Source organism: Cydia fagiglandana, chromosome 15 (genome assembly GCF_963556715.1).
Source record: "Cydia fagiglandana chromosome 15, ilCydFagi1.1, whole genome shotgun sequence".
NCBI lineage: Eukaryota > Metazoa > Arthropoda > Insecta > Lepidoptera > Tortricidae > Cydia > Cydia fagiglandana.
Genome location: NC_085946.1, coordinates 4,404,063 through 4,424,831, shown reverse-complemented (window position 1 = coordinate 4,424,831; position 20,769 = coordinate 4,404,063). Strand labels below are relative to the sequence as shown.

The following is a 20,769-nucleotide window of genomic DNA, read 5'->3' as shown; positions in this document are numbered from 1 at the left end:
TAATTATTTATTTATTATGTGTATTTATTGTGTGTCTACCTATATCTGGTTTTATCGGACCATAGTGATTCACATAAAAAATAACAAATAGATTTCCATCCATAAAAGTTACTATAGAATTAGGTATGTATTCAGTGAAATTGTCAGCCGATTCAAACACTTATGTACTCAGTCATTGCGAGATTTTGATCTTAAAGGATCACAAACCTCACCACTCTATCCTAGGAATGAAGAAGTAAACATAGAGAAATATGTAACTGCATGGCAAAAACAATGCACTAAGTGTGTTTTATCTCAACAAAAACATGCCAGAAATATTCCACGTTTGAAGAAAAATATCAACCAAATATTTATACTACTTTATATCAACTTACGTATTTAGAGGCAACTGATTATGATTAGTTTATTAAGTACGTAAAATATTGAGTAAAAACGAGGATTAACAGCAACACCTTGTCTTAGGTTGGTATTGCACCTGCCCGTTTCTTATTGCGTTTTACTCTCTCATTAAGCAAAATGTGAGACGCAAATACACATTGGACAAAGAAATTGGACAGGTGGAATACGACCCTTAGCATTAAGGTGTACAAATTGTCCGTAAATTATATGGACTCTGATTTACAATAATCTGATGAAAACCCATACCAAATACATAGTTGAACTCCTTTGAACTCCAGTATCATAAAGTATCTAATTCTAACCACCATATAATGGATAGTTAGTAAAAATAACTTTATTTTAATGGCTTTAAGGTAAAAAATCAAATGAAATAAAATAATACTCAGGTGTCATATTGTAACCTACACCCCACAGCACGCTTCGTGCCTACAATCTCACAATAAGTGATATAATTTGACTAGAAATATCTACATTCATTAATTTGGCTACATTTATTGAATCGTATTCTTAATATTAACCATTGAGACTAGTGGCGATACCGGAAAATATTGTCATTTTCACTCGACATTTTACAATACTTTTAGACCCCTCACTATTTTATTTGGCAACACGAAAGATTTACGAGGAATTATATGTACAGTCAGCAGCAGAAGTTGCTAAGCGGGCGAGATGTTCAAAATGATCTTGACGCGACTTTATTGTTAGAGAATAAGAGCGTGTCAAGGTAATTTTGAACACCTTGCCCGCTTAGCGACTTCTGCTGCTGACTGTACTCCCACGGACGCTCCGGCTGTGGAATAAGCTCCCTGCCGAGGTTTCCTCAAGGGGCTACACAGGAAAAAAAGAGTGTCTTCTTCTTCTTCCTCGCGTTATCCCGGCATTTCGCCACGGGTCATGAGAGCCTGGAGTCCGCTTGTCAACTAATCCCATGATTTGACGTAGGCAACTAGTTTTTTTTTTACAGGAAACAAACAGGAAAAAAAGAGTGTACAGGTTTTTAAAAGGTTGGCAACCGCAACACCCCCTGAGTTGTAGGTATCCACAGGCAATCGCTTATCATCAGGCATTTGCCCCGACGTGGTATTAAAAAAAATATTATTCATAATATAATTACAAAATGTTGCCTTTAAACAATTGTTTTAGCAAAAATAAACTTCAAATACGTCAAAAGCAACTGCTGGAGACAAAAAAGTGGGTATAAAAGTATTTTGAGTGAAAATTACGACATTTTCCTTGAAATGAGATCTAGACACGAACAATATCAAAAACGGAATTAGAACAATAGTAAGGCTAAAGAAGGCTCTATGATCACAACTTTAGTGTTCATGTATACTTGATATAAAATTAATAATTATTAAGAGAAAATTTCGAAACTAATTACGTCGATCGATAAAGACAAAGATTTTTTAACCACACCAACTCGGAAAGGCTTACTTTGCACTTCAAAAACTGATAGCAACGTTGCATTTTATTCACAAAGTAATCAAATGCAAATTTTAAGTCGATTTTTTTATGTTTGCTTGTAGAATTGAGTTTCAAATGACGATTTTGGATGATAAATATTTAATAACATTCATTTGGATTTGATTTGGTTTGATTTTATTTGATATTTTATATTTAATATCTTTTTGAATTGGTGTGGTGAAAAATATTGTGTTTCACTCGGGGGAGAATTTTGTTTAACACTCGTGCTTTGAAACCCTCGCAACGCTCAAGATTCCATTTTTCGAACCACTCGCTACGCTCGTGGTTCAATTTTGGAATCTTTCGCATGCTCGGGTATCAATAATAGCACGAGCGGTTTTTAAACAACTTTGCCCCCGAGTGAAACAAATAACTATTGATATCTACTAATTTTAAAAGCAGAGTAATGATCTTACTGTGGTCTTACTCGGGCATTAAGGGAATTGAGCAGCGGTTTACTTGTTGTTATTTGTAATGTATTAGTCGTATGATTAAGAACCAACCATATTTTATCCGTCTAAGGCCCAAGGTCCTACCTATAGTACTTATTCAGTTTAATGAAATTTAAATCATATTCGATTGGAACAAAGTTGCTCTTTTGCTTTGTTTCGTTCAGTTTATGAACAACGCAAAATCTACCCTATTTCCTACATTTTACGTTCAAATTTCTTTGGCAAATTTTGCATTTTTTACTTGTATGGCTGGGCCTTAGGAGGACATATCTGATTTATGGGCCAATAATTGGAATCATGTTATAAATATAGAATATGCCACTTTAAGGCAATAAAGTTTTGACCCCTACCCCATCAGTTCACGCACTCTCTTGAGCTCTAGAGGCTGTACGGATGTGCCGCCGGAAAATTTACAAAAATAATAATTATGGAATATTTCGGAAAGTTTCCATATTTTTGCACATCTGTAAGGGGATGACATTTTCACTTAGCCAATAAACAGGGGGTCTTCTGTGCTGCCCCCTACAGTTTATGTACGATCCTTATACATAATATGGTTGACTGGTAGATAATGCCATTAGACATTAAGTCCGCCATTCGTACATGATTTTGTTTATTTTAAATAAATAAAATAATTTGACAGCTAAAATCCTCGCAAATATGAGAATATGGCAACATTTGTATTAATTTCAAATGTTGCTATATCTGAATGTCGTTATCAATTGACGCAATTATTTAATATTAAAAAATACACACACAAAGAGAGCATTACTTAAAAAATATGTACATAAAGTTGAACGTTATCATTAATAAGATTAAAGTTTAAAAATAAGTAAATCGTAAATGATATTACTGGAAAATAGATTGTCTTAGTCAATACTACGCACACTCAAATACTTCATAAGTTCCATGACTAGAATTTAAAGCAGTTTTAAATCACAATATTATCAACAAGGAAATTATTATTGTGCTAGCTTATTTTAAATAAATTCTGACACAATAGAGGGGCCCACTGGTTACCAGTCCGCCGGACGATATCGGCCTGTCAGCACAGAATAAATAATAGTACTACCGTACAGAAAGGAAACTTCCTACAAAACCGGAGTTTGACAGCAGTTCAGGGTCGAATCATGCTATCCCTTTCGGCTATTTAGAGTTGTCAAAATTCAAGTGATTATATTATCTATGGTCGTGCACGCAAAAGGAAGTCAAGTGGTGCCAACCCTAAAAATTGCTCGGAGCAATGCTGAGCCGAGCGGAGCCGAGTTTGGCCGAAGTTAGGAGTTTCGCACCCCTGCTGTCAGTTAGAAGATATCGTCCGGCGAATTGGTAACCAGTGGGCCCCTTAAGATCTGAATAACACACAGAGGAATGTATAGGCCACCTTATATATAAACATATGTTTTTACGTCGATTTGTGCGAATTTGCCTGCTTACGACATTTTTTTCTTCATTTTACTATATAGTTACTCAACTTTGCATAAAATGTTTAAAAAATGCTTGGCTTGAAAAAAAAATGAGTTTCTTTACTACTAGAGACCCGCCCCGGCTTCGCACGGGTTAACAAATTATAAACCTATACTCAGTATCTTTAGGTATTTGCATAAAATAAACAAAATGTACCCTCAAATGGCTCCTTATGCCAGTTGAGGGTAGATTAAAACATTACACGGTCAAAATGTAGGTTAAAATCTGGTCGTTCAGTGACTGATCCAGGCGGTTTTCTAATTGGTCGGTTAGCCAATACATGTTATAACTACCCGAAAATTTACAAATTGTAGGTTCACTTTTATTTAAATACCTAAAAGATACAGACTATAAACCTTCCTCATGAATCACTCTGTTGATAGGTGAAAACCGCATGACAATCCGTTGAGTAGTTTTTGAGTTTATCGCGAACATACAAACAGACGGACGCGGCGGGGAACTTCGTTTTATAAGGTGTAGACAGGTGCAGTACCTGTCTAAGTATAACGCCGTTTGGTATAGAATCACTGCTTTTTTAGGATTCCGTACCCAAAGGGTACCTAATAATAAGATTAATAAGACTCCGCTGTCCGTTTGTCCGTCTGTCTGTCACCAGGCTGTAACTCGAGAACCGTGACAGCTACAGTTGAAATTTACACAGATGATGTATTTCTGTTGCCGCTATAACAACAAATACTAAAAACAATATATAATAAATATTTAAGTGGGGCTTCCATACAACAAACGTGATTTTTTGTCGTTTTTTGCGTAATGGTACGGAACTCTTCGTGCGCGAGTACTACTCGCACTTGGCCGGTTTTTTTCATGACACGCAATGTTTGGCATAATATGCAATGTTGAGCACGTTTATGTATTCTAGAAGTAACTTGCAAAAACTGGTCTCAGACTTCGAGCAACACCGAGAAGGAAGTCGGCCTTCGCACTATTTCCCCTCTGCCGAAGCCTTCGACGTGTTGCCTCCCTGTCACACTTACGTACGTATTCACAAGTGCGACAGAGAGGCAAGACGTCGAACGTGGTTCGCGGTAGGCCCTCTGGGCATGCACACAACTAGCGCGGTGCGTGTTGTGACTCGTCCGTACACAAAAAGAGATCGAGGTGTGCAAGATTTGTCTTTGACGTGTGTCATTTTCTGTATCTGCACAGAAGAAATAATAGTACTACCGTACAGAAAGGACACTTCCTACAAACCCGAAGTTTGACAGCGGTTCAGGGTCGAATCATGCTATCTCTTTCTAATACATGGCACTATCCCTTTCGGCTATTTAGGGTTGTCAAAAATCAAGTGATTATCTTATCTGTGGTCGTGCACGCAAAAGGAAGTCACGTGGTGCCAACCCTAAAAATTGATCTTAGCAATGCTGAGCCGAGAGGAGCCGAGTTCGACCGAAGTCAGGAGTGTCTCCCCACTAGTATTTGTGTCGTCATTACAGATTGGATTTTATATGTAGTGAATGAGAAGTGCGACTGTGTGCACGTTTCCTTCCGCAAAAAATGGCAGAACGATTTGTACGGTAAGATATCGCTTAACCGACGAGTCGGAAGCCGGTGTTGCTCGAAGGTCTCAGATGATTTTTCTTCTAAGTCAATGTATACGCCCCAATTCTTTAACAGCATAAAACTTCATATCGTCACTTTTTCTTACAAATTCAGTCGTCTTAAACACGCCTCTCTATTTGCTATAGTCTGTCAAGCCATTTCCGTCAGTAGACAAAAGCGGCAAATTTAAAAAATGTAAGCGCGAAGGGTTATCGTACCATAGAAAATTTGACTTTCGCGCCTTTTTCTACTGACAAAGTTGTTTGAAAAGACTATCCCCCTTATTCATAAATCTTACGGGCCTGATCTAGTTAAATTATGTTTTATTCCTTTCTTACAAATACATAAGTCAAAATGACAGATAAGGACAAACGATTCAGGTCTGTAGCGCGTTTATGAATAAGGGGGTAGACAATCCTTTTTCTATATCACGCTTATAACGTATTTTGGTCTAGCACAATTATTTATTCTCCAATTCAGGAATATATGACACGATTGTAGGTTGATATTTAATATCATATTTATGTCTAGCTGGATATTTGAGCGTTTGATCTATATTCATATTAATTTCCACGTATAACACGTACTATATCAGAGTATTTATCAACTGAATAATTATTTCCGTACGTCCAGCGCAAGAAAAGCGCGTTGATAAAGATTCACATAGACTTTAAAGCTACTATTTATTTCTATTAAAAAAAAACTATGCGTGAATTGCTTCTCAAGATATGTACTGGAAGGCTTAGACAAGATGACAATCGTAGACATCGACGGACTCCTAACGAAACCACAGAATAAATAATAGTACTACCGTACAGAAAGGACACTTCCTACAAAACCGAAGTTTGACAGCGATTCAGGGACGAATCATGATATCCCTTTCTAATGTATGGCACTATCCATTATGGCTATTTAGGGTTGTCAAAAATTCAAGTGATTATCTTATCTGTGGTCGTGCACGCAAAAGGGCGTCAAGTGGTGCCAACCCTAATAATTGCTCGGAGCAATGCTGAGCCGAACGGAGCCGAGTTTGCCCGAAAGGAAGAGTGTCTCCCCACTGACGAAACTAAAAAATGTATCGCCATATCATGCTACGAAAAGTCATACATTATTTAAGTTTCGATTGGCGTTATCTATCAACGATTGTCACCTTGGCTAGGCCCTTTGGTCATCTGAAGATGTAGTCATGCCAACCAGTAATAAAATTAAAGAATATTTTTTTTCTAGTGATTCATATCGTTGGGTAGCTAGCCTGTACTAGCAGAGCTAATACATGTAAAGACTTACCCCCTTATTCATAAACGTTTACTAAAGTTGACAAGCCGATAATAATCGTTTGTCTCTTTCCATCATCCCAATACGTCGGAAAGGGACAAACGATTATTATCGGCTTGTCAACTTTAGTAGACGTTTATGAATAAGGGGGTTAAAGAGTAACCCCCTTATTCATAAAACTTTACGGGCCTGATTTAGTTAAATTATGTTTCAACCCATTCTTACAAATACATAAGTCAAAATGACAGATAAGGACTAACTATTATTAGCTAATTGAGATTTGTAGTGCGTTTATGAATAAGGGGGTAAATAGCCATTCTAATTTTACCGACAAACGATAATTTGTCAAATTGAGCTAATATTGATATTAACATCGTATTATTTTCAAGCAAAAGATTCAGATCGTCTTTTTATGTCGCAACAGAACTACTTCTAAACGAAACTAAGCCTTATCGAGCCGGCATAAGAGCGGAATCAGAGGGCCTACCGCTAACACCAAAGTTCGCAAGGCATCTTTCTCTTTTACACCAATGAATACGTAGAGTGACAGAGAAAAATGCCCGCAATTTGCGAATTTCTGTAGGCCCTGAGCTTGGTCTGTAGCAAGCGCGGAGCGTCGGACCATCTCTGCCACTTAAATTGTGTAGTAAGCTTTATCTCGACGACAGAAGAACGGAATTAGCTTGGCCCAGAGAAGCGAAGATGATGTGACGGTTATGGGGTAGTTTGCAGCCAAGCGCGGAGCTCCGAGTTCCGAGCGTCCGAGTTGTACTTTAAGCTTTATCTCGACGACATAAGAGCGGGATTAGCTTGGCCCAGAGAAGCGATGATGTGATGGTTATGGTGTAGTTTGCAGCCAAGCGCGGAGCCCCCGGGCTCGTTCGGCCACGCCGTCAGAGTTGTCTTGCAGCGACTGCTCGGGCTGAAACAAAAAATAGTAGATTGTACAACAAGGGGATAAAGCGATCCATTTTTATCTGAGGCAATTTATTATAGTTTGTAGGTTTCTAATAGAGCTCGACGGCTAATCCTATTGTCTATTGTTAAATAAAACCGCTCGTGCCACGTGCCACAACCACCTGCATAAAAAGTACAGTACTTCGGTTACCGAGTGCCGGCGAGTCGAACGCTACAGAACCAGTCTAAGATGTGTCATCGAGATGTGTAACAAAGGCGCGTTATCGGAGAGCGCCCCTGCACTGATTTTTTGAGCGTTGGACTAGCCCGCGCTCAGGTGCCAATTAAAATAATTAAGACCCTTTTTTGCAGGTAAGTAGCACGTGCGGTTTTACATAACAATAGACAATAGGACTAGCCGTCGGGCTCTATTAGAAACCTACAAACTATACCCTAAAAATATACTTACAGCAGAGAGAGTCAGCCGAGTGTGCGATGTTGTTGGTGCGTTGCACGAGCTGGACTCGGGTGAAGCTGTTATGGCTGCAATAAAAAAACAACTGGAGATAAAATATTGTATTCTCATCCAATTTACGATTTATACATGTAAAAATTTAAATTTTACTTGAAATTGGCTGAAGCTCAATGTTGGCGGAAGTCGAGAAGTGGATCAAATCTTGGAAGCTAAATTTGACCCACTTCCCGATTTAAGCGCCATCGTTTGGAATTAATATTGTTAAGCACAACTACTTATTCTGATGCCAGATGACCACACAACCTTAGTTTCTCATATTAGTGTTGGCATGACAAGACAAGAGACGCCAGACCCAGCCTAAAGCCAATATTGGAATGTAGGTGGGGTAGGTGACAGCGAGCCCGACGACCCCGACGATGACGTCTCCTGATAGTACAGGTATAGGTTGAGGAGTAATGAGTGACCTGGTACTCTGGGCTCCCTGGCGTCGAGCGCGCGCCAGATGTCGCGCACGTCGGCGTGCAGCGCGCGCAGCGAGCGCAGCACGGCGCCGCCCGCCGCCGCCGACAGCGAGCCCGACGACCCCGACGATGACGTCTCCTGATCACACAGGTATTGGTTAACCCTTTAACCATTTCACATTCCTTCCTAGTCATTCGATTTAGAACCATAAACTAGGAATCCTCTACACCGAGCATAGTCGCGCTACCCCCTCTGCCACGCATACGGTAATTTTACTCCATGTTCGAGTCAAAAGTGTCTTTGTGTGACGTCCGTGTCTTTGAACGGACCAATCACGGCACGGGACTTCGCTCACCTCGTCCCGCGCACCCCCGCATTTTTGGCATCATCGGTTGCATGAAATAATTGCTCTAAACTCGGTCTAGAGGATTCTTAGTCTATATTTAGAACCGTAATTCTTATAGTAGAGATGCGTTTTTGTTTTAAGTATGACGGCAAGTATGTTACGGCTATGGACTAAAGGGATAGAAGACGGGCTGGAGTTATTGACGTAAAACAACAGAATAAGGGCTGATTTAGACGGCGTGCGAACCCACATGCGATTTTAGTTACATTGCGGACTGTTGGTTACGTCCAATTCAGCCGACCGATCAAAACCCGCAATGTAATGAAACCCACACGCGAGTTCTTGCATCGTCTAAACGAGCCCTACGTAGCAAATTGGAATTAATATTTATAAACAATGTAAAGAAAGTGCAAATTAATAAGTATACAATTTTTGAGAATGAACCGTCAATCTGAACCATAGGGAAGAAATATACTTAGGTGTAATTTTAACGTTGTGCATACAATCTGGAGAAATTAACCAACCAAACAGCTAGACGGTAGAAGCTAACAAAAACATGAACTTGTATTCGTTAAACAAATATCTTGATAAAAATTGCTAATGACGAAAGAACTACATGAACAAAACAAATCAAATTAATACGATAACCAACGTAGCTTGAAAGTAAAATATCAGAATCGAACTTTGGAAAAAAGCATGAATAGCGGATGACCTATACAAAAGTGAACCAATAGGTGAATGCATCGATCCGACTCAAGCACATTTAAAGCAAAACTGAACTAAATATTAGAAAGTGACAGTAAAACTAAGAAATAGAAATGAATTAATGCGATGAATTGAACCAAAAGTCTGCGCGGCGAGCGGCTACACCCCGATCGTTTTCTTGCCTAACAGCTCTTGGAAACGGACGAGTGTGTGCAAAACTGAACCAAAATACAAAGCGAATAAATGAAACTTGCAAGGTGACGATGTTTACAAGCGAAACTGATTCGAATTACTGCAAGAGTGAATAAAAATTGCAAGAAGAACATTGATATAGATATCTAGGGACTGGCTTTACGGGCAATAATAAAGAGGCATGACAGGGGCCAGTACAGCGGTGTGAAACCGCTACAACGCGATTGGTTGATGAGTTCGCATCACGGGCGCGATTGGTTGATGAGTTTGCATTACGCGCGCTATTGGTCGCAACTAGTTGCGTTAGACTGCACGATTGGCTGGAATTCGTGAGTAACACCGCTGAACTAGTACCATTTTTAGTGCCCATAAAGCCCGTCCTTAGATAATATGCGTCGATGAAGAAGAAGTTGATGTTTCAAGCGAAATTGAACCAAAAATCTATATAAACAAGTTAGATTATCGCTGGACCTGCACGGCGACCGGCGGGCGCGCCGCCAGCGCCCGCAGCGCGCGCTCAATGTGCCGCAGCCGAATCTCCTTCTCGCCCAGCAGTGCGCGCGCTCGGTGTAGAGCGACCTCCAACTCTGTGGACTCACGCTCCTCCTGCCCCGTTTAATAGCACATCAGAGTTCAGACTGACATCAAACGGAAAACAAACAATAATATATGCGTTTGTAAAATATCAACACGTTTAGTGAACAGTAATTTTGTCGATGGTGCAATACGATATCACCATGGACAAAGGACACCGGTATTATGTAACTTACTCGATATAAAATCTGTGGTCGTTACCACAGCTTACTATAACAGACTTCGCAGCTTGCAACCGTCAATAAACTTACCAGTCAGGCAGCTAACATTAAAGCCAATAAATACTATTAGAAGTATTAGAACAAATAGGCTACATTCCTACTAGTCAAATCAGCTTCTTTTTTAGAACTGTCAAAACCATTTTCTAATATGGAATTTATATGAAAACGAATGTAGTGACGTCACGGTAAACTCACCTATTTGTTATATTTCAATCAGATTTATTAAATACAAATTGTGTTTAAAAATAGCTGCTATCTATGTTTTTCTAATAATTATCTGGTGCTTTATTTCGTGCACGGTTTGAAATAATGTATTTTAAGTACAGGAAACATCACTATTAAATTATTTTTACAGGCACCAGAGGACGCTGGTTCGATTCCAGCCTGGGGCACTGGAGGGCTTGGTCACTTTTTCTTAGTATATGACATTTATTTCAGTTTATTAAAGCCAATTATAGTAGTGATGCAGGTAAACTCGGATCCAATGTTAGAACTTCGAGGTCTCCAACCTCCTCCCGAAATTGAGTGGATTGGCTCCCTCATTCAACTTTTTTTCCATGAATACACAGCTGGTCACCTCCTAGTAGTATCATCCATGTCAGGTTCAGGGCAGACGTTCCGTCGGCATATAAAGTTAGGTAACAAAAAATATAATAGTTGTAACTTTGAGGCCACTAAAACACTAAAAGAAGAAAGTCAACTACTGGTAGCAGAGAGTTAAAGTTTTTCGCTAGATCCTGGGACCTATATAGAGAGATGACGGCACCTGTAGGATCCGGAAAAATGCCGAGATCGAGGAGTTAGCGGCCGAACCCAATATCGTCGGCGAAACGAAAGCTCACAGACTTCGCTGGTTCGGTCACCTCCCCAGCATGGGAGAGGATCGGGCTGTCAAGAGGGTGTTCTTGGGACGACCGACTGGCAGCAGTCCGGTGGGTCGGCCCAGGTATCGCTGGGAAGACAGTGTGACGGCGGATCTGCTTTAGCTTCGCGTCAGTAACTGGCAGGAAGTTGCGCAGGATCGGGACAGGATTCTCTTTGGATCGCTGAGCCAAAATAGTTAGTTATCACTTCGATTAAGTTTCTTAACGTAATAAAATAACTTACGCTAGGGGCTCTATGTGGTTCTCTTTCGCTCCTGGTCTGTTTGAGCGCTGCTCTGCGCCGCTTCAGCACCGCTCTCGCTCTGCGCATGCCTTCTCGCTCTATTAAGGCGCGGTGCCGCACGAATTCCAACTCAGGCGTGTCGGCGGTGGCAACGGCTCCTATTTACAATGAAAGAATAATTGTAGTTTATGTGACTCATACATAATGAAAGTCATTAAAATACGAGTGTGGGCTTATGAAACTCTCTTTCAGCTGGATTCATAAAAACATTATTCGAGTGCTGATGAGAGTCAGTGTCGCAAGGACTCTAGAGGGTTGGACCTCCGCCTCTGGATACAGCATACCTAGTTCTGCGAAGGGGCACCGCAGGCTGTAGGCAGGCTGGCATGCTAAGTCAGGGAACTGGTCTTCTAAGTCGTTCAGTTTTCGAAGTCGCTGTAAGGACTCTAGAGGACTCAACCTCCAGGATACAGCATACCTAGTTCTGCGACGGGGTACTGCAGGCTATAGGCAGGCTGGCAGGCTAAGTCCGGGAACTGATCTTCTAAGTCGCCTAGTTTTCGAAGTCGCTGTAAGGACTCTAGAGGACTCGACCTCCAGGATGCAGCATACCTAGTTCTGCGAAGGGGTACCGCAGGCTGTAGGCAGGCTGGCAGGCTAAGTCCGGGAACTGGTCTTCTAAGTCGTCCAGTTTTCGCAGCTGCTGTCGTAGGGATTCTAGAGGGCTCGACCAGCCTTCGCCTCGTCTGCAATCGCACAAGTTTATTCAAATCTTATAAATACTTAGATATTTCAGAAAACATAACAAACCATATGAAAATTTAAAAATGCCTAATGGCTTCAAACTTACAGGTTCTTGACATTTATTATTTATTTATTAATCAGGGGGTTAAAGGTAGACGTCCATACTCCATAGGGCCGCATCGCATGCAACGGAGTGGACGCACTTGCCTAACTTTCTATAGAAAGAATACTAAAATCCATTGCGTGCGATGCGGCCCTGTGGACGTCTACCTTAAGTAGTCTATTCTGTACATATATGATTAGATTATTATACGTACTTCGGTGAGTAGTTGAGTCGCGAAGTGGACGCGGACTTCAGTCTCGTGAAGCACCTGCGCCGCCCGTGACCTGCAAGGCCACGCACCCTGAATTATATCTTACGACACAAGGCACTAGGTTCACTACTAAAGCCGGGTTCACATTTGTCTGTCGTGTTATGATGCATCAGAACGGTATCGGTTTAAATAAATAAATATTATAGGACATTCTTACACAGATTGACTAAGTCCCACAGTAAGCTCAAGAAGGCTTGTGTTGTGGGTACTCAGACAACGATATATATAATATACAAATACTTAAATACATAGAAAACACCCATGTCTCTGGAACAAATATCTGTATCATCATACAAATAAATGCCCTTACTGGGATTCGAACCCAGGACCATCATTCATACATTTAATATGGTTGCGTTCACATTTCTCTGATGCCATGTGTTGTGACGGCTTGTGTTGTGTCGCATCACAAGCGATCCCGGTCCGCGTCAGGACGGGTGAGGTGCGGGGGGCGGTGCAGCGACACGACACCGCGCATCAGACCAGTGTGCACGCGCCAGTGTTGTGTTGTGACGCGTCAGAGCCGCATCAAGTATGGACGAGGAGTGTGAACTCGCCGACAGCCAAGACGGAGCTGATAAAAATGCATCATAACACGTCATATAGATGTGAACAGTATGCCATCACGACAGAGAGCATCACAACACAACACGACAGACAAAATAAATGTGAATCGGCTTAAACATGTCTAATCGGCTTTCTTGTCGAAATATCAAAATGGTTTATCATTTCATGATGTGGCAATCATTTTATGAAATGATCGGTTCGCACATTATAAAAAAGTCAAACCTAACCATATCTTGAAGTGAACAATTTTAAAATGGCATTTCATAAAATTATCAAATTCTGTGGCCTCGACATATTGGTCAAGGAATGTAACTTAAATACACTTAAGTCACATTCACTTATCTTAAAACTCTTTTTCAATAGGGAATATTACGCCTCTACCACTATCCACTTGGAGGATATAACCAACGGAGACGCCATGTCTAAAATTTTCGGTACAAAATAGTCTGCCGTTTTTTGCGGGGGAGGGGCACATCAAATGTATAGGTACGTCATGTCAGATAAACGTCAGTCCATACATATGGTTGACATGTAGTTGACCATTGGCCGCCTTTTTTCGACAGAGGGGAACGCCTGTTAATGGCGGCTCCATTGTTAATTACTCCGAGACTATCCATCACAATCTGGGGGTCTACCGCGAAACAACCAAATCGAAATTTCGTTACCGAACCTCTCTATCACTCCTGCATATTCGAGCGATAAAGAGACAGATAACCAAATTTCGATTTTCGCGTTTCCTGGTAGGCCAGGTAGGTTGGCTAGGTAGATTGTTAACAAACCGCCTTGATGCATCAATGTCATATTTTATTGTCTGTGAAAACTTGTCAAAAACAGTTTAGGGCACAGTATGTATAAAAATAGTGAATAGAATCAGGCGTTACTTTGCGAAAATCCATATTAATTAAAACCAAAATATTACTTTGCTAATCCGCGTAAAAAGATAACGTGCTATAGTTCGTTTTTTTTAGCATTAGAAAGAACTTCGCAGAAGTAAGCTTGTGGTTCCAAATCCGGCACTTTTAGCGGTAATAATTTGAAGTAAATTATATGTATTGACCATGCTACATTAGATAATTCAATAATTATTAACAATTAAAGAGCCTGATAAAAACTGCACGCTTGCTTCTGTGAAGTTCTTTCTAATGCTAAAAAAAACGAACTATAGTCAATCAGTGCTAACCCGTTATACTTACTTGCGTATTTTTTGCATGCAATTAATATTCCCACCCTCCCACCGCAAAAATAAATACGCAAATAAATATAACAAACCACCACCAAAAGAATAATACTCGACACGTGTTTCGCCTCACCGTCACACCGTTAACAGCTCCTGAGGATGCCTCGTAGAGAGGCGAAACACGTGTCGAGTATTATTCTTTTGGTGGTGGTTTGTTATATTTATTTGCGTATTTATTTTTGCGGTGGGAGGGTGGGAAAATTAATTGCATGCAAAAAATACGCAAGTAAGTATAACGGGTTAGCACTGATTGACTAGCACGTTATCTTTTTACGCGGATTAGCAAAGTAATATTTTGGTTTTAATAGTATATATAAGTTACTCTATGGTTTACTAGCTAGCTTAGTGCTGCACTCTGGCGGCAGAACGTTGCAGTAATACTCCCTATTAGTATATAGTTTATGTAGCGGTAATCATTTCTCCTCAACTCTCTTGCCGATGAATTAAAACCACTACTAGTTTTAAGTGCAGTCTACATCGCTATTGGTCGGCACAGGCCACAGACAAAACATCCTCCAGAGTCAGCATAGTCGCGCTACCCCCTCTGCCACGCATACGGTAATTTTACTCCATGTGTAAGTGTCTTTGTGTGACGTCCGTGTCTTTGAACGGACCAATCACGGCACGGGACTTCGCTCACCTCGTCCCGCGCACCCCCGCATTTTTGGCATCATCGGTTGCATGGAATAATTGCTCTAAACTCGGTCTAGAGGATTCCTAGTGTATGGCACAGGCACAGTATTACCGTTGATGGGCTCCTTCGGCTTGTCTTCAGCTGTTGTCGCGTCGGATGAATCTTGGAAGTCCGTGGTAGCTGTAAAAAAGTCATATTTTTAATAAATAACTTTATAACCAGCTTGAAATTTTCAAAAGAAGGCTTGCAATACAATAATAATTGGTGTCCTGTCACCGGTAGTAGGGTTTGATTATGTAAGCGAATGTTGTTAGTTTTAGTTTGAGTCTTATCTCTTTCATGTGTGCGATGTGTGTCTGTGTGTCTGTGTCTGTGTGTGTGCGTGCGTGCGTGCGTGCGTGCGTGTGTGTGCGTGTGCGTGTGTGTGCGTGTGTGTGTGTGTGCGTGTGTGATGCGTGCGTGTGTGATGCGTGTTACTTAAGTATATGTTTTTACTACATAGCTATTTGCGAGTTCCTGTAATTGGCTCTATATATCTATTTAAGATTCCATTGTCATTTAGTTAGCTGTTGGATCTCCTTATGTAAATAAATAAATACATTTGTAATTTTTTGCCTTCCACTAGAGTTTACTTTTCGTTAAGAATACGAGACTCAGTATATTTTTGATAGCATTTCTTTAGGGTACTTTCAACTAACCATTTAGGTAAAAGAATCGTTATTTATGGAATGAGGAGTCAAATATCAGAATGGAAATTGTACAACAAATCCATTTAAAACTAAATCTCAATTACTTATCGTAAAAAAATTAAACAAAAAGTACGTATTTGGAAAGAAAAATGCTCTAGTGTAGAAAAGTATCATTTTCTGAACATTCTTTAGAACAGCAACTACCCTATTTCAGAGAATGAGCAATGTAATAGTTATTTGTTTTACAAGGGGGCAAAGTTGTTGTTTAACCGCTCGTGCTAATATTGATACCCGAGCAAGCGAAAGATTCCAAAATTGAACCACGAGGGTTAAACAAAATTTGCCCCCGAGTGAAACACAAAATTTTTCACCACAGCAACCCGAAGCAAATATTAAATGTAAAATATCAAATGAAATCAAATCAAATCCAAATGAATGTTATTAAATATTTATCATCCAAAATCATCATTTGAAAGTCAATTCTACCAGCAAACATAAGAAAACAACACAAAATTTGATTATTTTGCCTCACATGTGAATTACTGATGTGAGTTAAGTGCAAAGTAAGCCTTTCCGAGCTAGTGTGGTGAAAAATAACGTATAGTCAGGGGTGCGAAACTCCTGACTTCGGCCAAACTCGGCTCCGCTCGGCTCACCATTGCTCCGAGCAATTATTAGGGTTGGCACCACTTGACTTTTTTTGCGTGCACGACCACAGATAAGATAATCACTTGAATCTTGACAACCCTAAATAGCCGAAAGGGATAGTGCCATATATTAGAAAGGGATAGCATGATTTGACCCTGAACCGCAGCCAAACTTCGGTTTTGCAGGAAGTTTCCTTTCTGTACGGCAGTACTATTATTTATTCTGTGGTATAGTGCAGGTAGGTACCAGCGTCTCTGTCCCTGTGGCGGTGGTCGCGGCGGCGGCGCGGCGGCTCGCGGAAGGCCACGGCGCTGCGGCGGGGCTTCGATTTGCTCGGCGCTGACGCGTCTGATGGCGCTGACTGAAACCATCACACAGGCTTAACCCTTTAGTCCGTAGCGGCAACATACTTGCCATCATACTTAAAACAAAAACGCATCTCTATTATAAGAATTACGGTACGAAATCGAATGACTAGAAAGGAATGTCAAATGGTTAAAGGGTTAGCCGCCGTCTCTTCTATACAACCTAGGGCCAGTTGCACCAACCAGACTGAACAACGTCACGCAGCAGAGATATGTGACACTTCCCATGCAATAAGATTTAGCGAACGCTTTAACGGTGATAGAGGGTTTATTGGTGCAACCGACCCTTATTGCTGTACGTTCCAGGCCCTATCGCGAAAAACGTAATTCGATTTTTATTTATCTGCCTCTCCATCTCTCGAATATGCAAGAGCGATAAAGAGGCAGATAATGTTTTCGATGCTGGTAGTAGGCCCTCAGACGTCAAACGGGCCCGGAAGACGAAACCCTCCAGCAAATAATCTCTTTCGCATGAATCCCATACGTAAAAAGTATAGTTGCAAATATTTCACAGTTGTCGTAATATGTCTCTTGATGAAAATACGACGAAGAAAATGTAAACTGCTAATTGTATAAAAACTGAAAACTAAAGTTCAATAAATCTAAGTAATAAAATTTGCTATGAAGATAACCTTAATGGACTTATACCTAGTAAGGACGCCAAGCACGAACAATTTCGAATATTGACCCAACTGTTCCCACGCCCGCCCATGATGCCAGCGGTCAATGACTCTGCGAGCGGGACAGCAATATAATTATGCGCGTGCAATAGAGATAGGAACAGGCGAGTCAATGTACGAAATTCTTCGTGCTTAACAAAAGACAACAATAGACAAAATTGTTAGTCACAGAATAAATAATAGTACTAGATACCTACCTGGTATAGTGTAGGTATACTGACCTGTTTGCAGTGTTCGTTGTTGTTGGCGTTGTTCTCCGAGCAGGAGTCGTTGTCGTTGTTGCGCACGACCAAGTTGTTGTTCACCCTGGTCGGCTCCTATTCTATCACGGCGCTCACCCATGTCTCATTCAACTTAACACCTGGTATAGTGTAGGTATACTGACTTGTTTGCATTGTTCGTTGTTGTTGGCGTTGTTCTCCGAGCAGGAGTCGTTGTCGTTGTTGCGCACGACCAAGTTGTTGTTCACCCTGGTCGGCTCCTATTCTATCACGGCGCTCACCAATGTCTCATTCAACTTAACACCTGGTATAGTGAAGGTATACTGACCTGTTTGCATTGTTCGTTGTTGTTGGCGTTGTTCTCCGAGCAAGAGTCGTTGTTGCGGACGACCAAGTTGTTGTTCACCTGGTCGGCTCCGATTCTATCACGGCACTCACCGATGTCTCATTCAACTTAACACCTGGTATAGTGTAGGTATACTGACCTGTTTGCATTGTTCGTTGTTGTTGGCGTTGTTCTCCGAGCGCGAGTCGTTGTCGTTGTTGCGGACGACCAAGTTGTTGTTCACCCTGGTCGGCTCCGATTCTATCACGGCGCTCACCGATGTCTCATTCAACTTAACACCTGGTATAGTGTAGGTATACTGACCTGTTTGCATTGTTCGTTGTTGTTGGCGTTGTTCTCCGAGCACGTGTCGTTGTCGTTGTTGCGGACGACCAAGTTGTTGTTCACCCTCGTCGGCTCCGATTCTATCAAGGCGCTCACCAATGTCTCATTCAACTTAACACCTGGTATAGTGTAGGTATACTGACCTGTTTGCATTGTTCGTTGTTGTTGGCGTTGTTCTCCGAGCAGGAGTCGTTGTCGTTGTTGCGCACGACCAAGTTGTTGTTCACCCTGGTCGGCTCCGACTCTATCACGGCGCTCACCGATGTCTCATTCAACTCCTTGCACCTAAACAATAAATATAGATCACAAATTAAGTCACGAGAATCCGCCGCCGAAAAGCCGCTCCCATACAATTCAAGTAACACTCTTATTTTTCTTGAGTTATGGATGTTGTCTATGTAACTATAAGCATTTATTTAAAGCTATATATCATAATTATGTGTCGTGTTCAAGCAGAAGGTCGCATGCCATAAATATGCTCTGACAGGTTATTTACAGAGCCCGGAAACGGTAGCTATGTATTTGCCTTATAATATGACGTAAAACATGTCAAATTATAAGGTAAATAGCTCGCCCTGTCCGACTTCTGGTTATATGCATAAATGTACAAGCGAATTTCGTCCTTATGGCGAGCAACAAAGTGGTAAATTTTGCTTAAAAACGTTACATAAATATTTACCACTAGGACTGGTATGTTGTTGCCCGCGTAAAACAGGGCTGATAATAAAGTTACCTTTCCAGCGACTGGTTAGCTTTGTGGGAGTTAGATTTCTCTGTCTCTGATCCCGTCGTCATGCTCATTTCCCGACGCTTGTTCCGCCGCTCGATGGACATCTGTGTACATTCAATATTAATTTAAATAACAAATATTATTCGTAACAAAACTCCTTTTTGAAAGATTAATAAAGTTTTGCCAAAAAAATTATTTTTGATAGGAATGTGTAGAAATAGAAATCTGTAGACATGGAATTCTGTAAAAGAAATCTGTAGAATTGGGAACCATTCATACAAACTGTACTTTTATTACTACAGGCAACTAATACTCATCAAAACAATTCTAAAAACCCCAAACACAATTACGAGTAGGTTGCGTTGTTTCATCACAGGACATGTCCCATCCCTACGCTTACGCGTAACGTCGCGCCATATTTGGAACGACCAATCGCAACGCCGTTAGCACCCGTCCCACCCCTCACCACTTCCTTACAGTTTGGTGACATGCGTCGCGAACAAAATGAGCAATATTATAGGCGGTTTTCTGTGACTCTAGAGTCTCTAGACAGTCCGACTTCTATAGTTATTCCTAGTTCATTGAGTATTACCTTGACGTCGTGTTTGAGGCGCGCATACTTCTCCTTGAGACAGCGGTATTTGTCGGGCAGTGTGGGAGCGAGACGGTCGGATGCCAGTCGCCCGCGCAGCTCTTCTAGGTGGCAAGCGTGTTGGGTGCGGATTCGCTCCACCTGGGACAGAATGACAATTTGAAAAATATTAATAAACTCTATTTTTTAAATACGATTACGAGTATACTCTATCAAGCCATTCCCGTCAGTAAAAAATTTAAATTTTGCGCCTTTTTATACTGACAAACTTGTTTGACCGGCTATAATTAGCATGTAGATTTGCGAGAAAAACCTTCGGCCACGCCTAGCTAGGCCACTTTCTGGCGAGACTCGCATTCGCAGAAATGTTTACAAGAAAGAAGAGAAATTCGAAACATTGCTACCTCTGCCCTATAGTCGTGTCGCAGTTCTGCAACCCTGCTGCTGTGCTCGTCCCTGAGGGAGTCTATTGTGGCCCTGTTCTCTTCCATCATGCTCGCTCGCTCTCTGTGCAGATTGATGTCCTACCTCTGCCCTATAGTCGTGTCGCAGTTCTGCAACCCTGCTGCTGTGCTCGTCCCTGAGGGAGTCTATAGTGGCCCTGTTCTCTCCCATCATGCTCGCTCGCTCTCTGTGCAGATTGATGTCCTACCTCTGCCCTATAGTCGTGTCGCAGTTCTGCAACCCTGCTGCTCTGCTCGTCCCTGAGGGAGTCTATAGTGGCCCTGTTCTCTCCCATCACGCTCGCTCGCTCCCTGTGCAGATTGATGTCCTACCTCTGCCCTATTGTCGTGTCGCAGTTCTGCCACCCTGCTGCTGTGCTCGTCCCTGAGGGAGTCTATAGTGGCCCTGTTCTCTCCCATCATGCTCGCTCGCTCTCTGTGCAGATTGATGTCCTACCTCTGCCCTATAGTCGTGTCGCAGTTCTGCAACCCTGCTGCTGTGCTCGTCCCTGAGGGAGTCTATAGTGGCCCTGTTCTCTCCCATCATGCTCGCTCGCTC

At 41.5% G+C, this 20,769-nt stretch overlaps 1 protein-coding gene across 1 annotated transcript in view; it reads right to left on the bottom strand.

Moving 5' to 3' along the window:
* Positions 1–4,853: 4,853 nt before the first annotated feature.
* Positions 4,854–20,769, bottom strand: part of LOC134671567 (centrosomal protein of 164 kDa) — a 34,003-nt gene continuing 18,087 nt past the window's right edge. Inside the window, exons 12-25 of the mRNA XM_063529426.1 lie at positions 19,768–19,908; positions 19,179–19,279; positions 18,589–18,730; positions 18,425–18,556; positions 16,756–16,870; positions 15,284–15,352; positions 12,678–12,747; positions 12,229–12,362; positions 11,617–11,774; positions 10,166–10,300; positions 8,454–8,589; positions 7,984–8,057; positions 5,214–7,539; positions 4,854–4,935 (exon numbers count right to left, since the gene is read on the bottom strand). Of these exons, the coding sequence (XP_063385496.1) occupies positions 7,456–7,539; positions 7,984–8,057; positions 8,454–8,589; positions 10,166–10,300; positions 11,617–11,774; positions 12,229–12,362; positions 12,678–12,747; positions 15,284–15,352; positions 16,756–16,870; positions 18,425–18,556; positions 18,589–18,730; positions 19,179–19,279; positions 19,768–19,908 (1,491 nt within the window). The 3' untranslated portion in view covers positions 4,854–4,935; positions 5,214–7,455. The remainder of the gene's footprint in view (positions 4,936–5,213; positions 7,540–7,983; positions 8,058–8,453; positions 8,590–10,165; positions 10,301–11,616; positions 11,775–12,228; positions 12,363–12,677; positions 12,748–15,283; positions 15,353–16,755; positions 16,871–18,424; positions 18,557–18,588; positions 18,731–19,178; positions 19,280–19,767; positions 19,909–20,769) is intronic.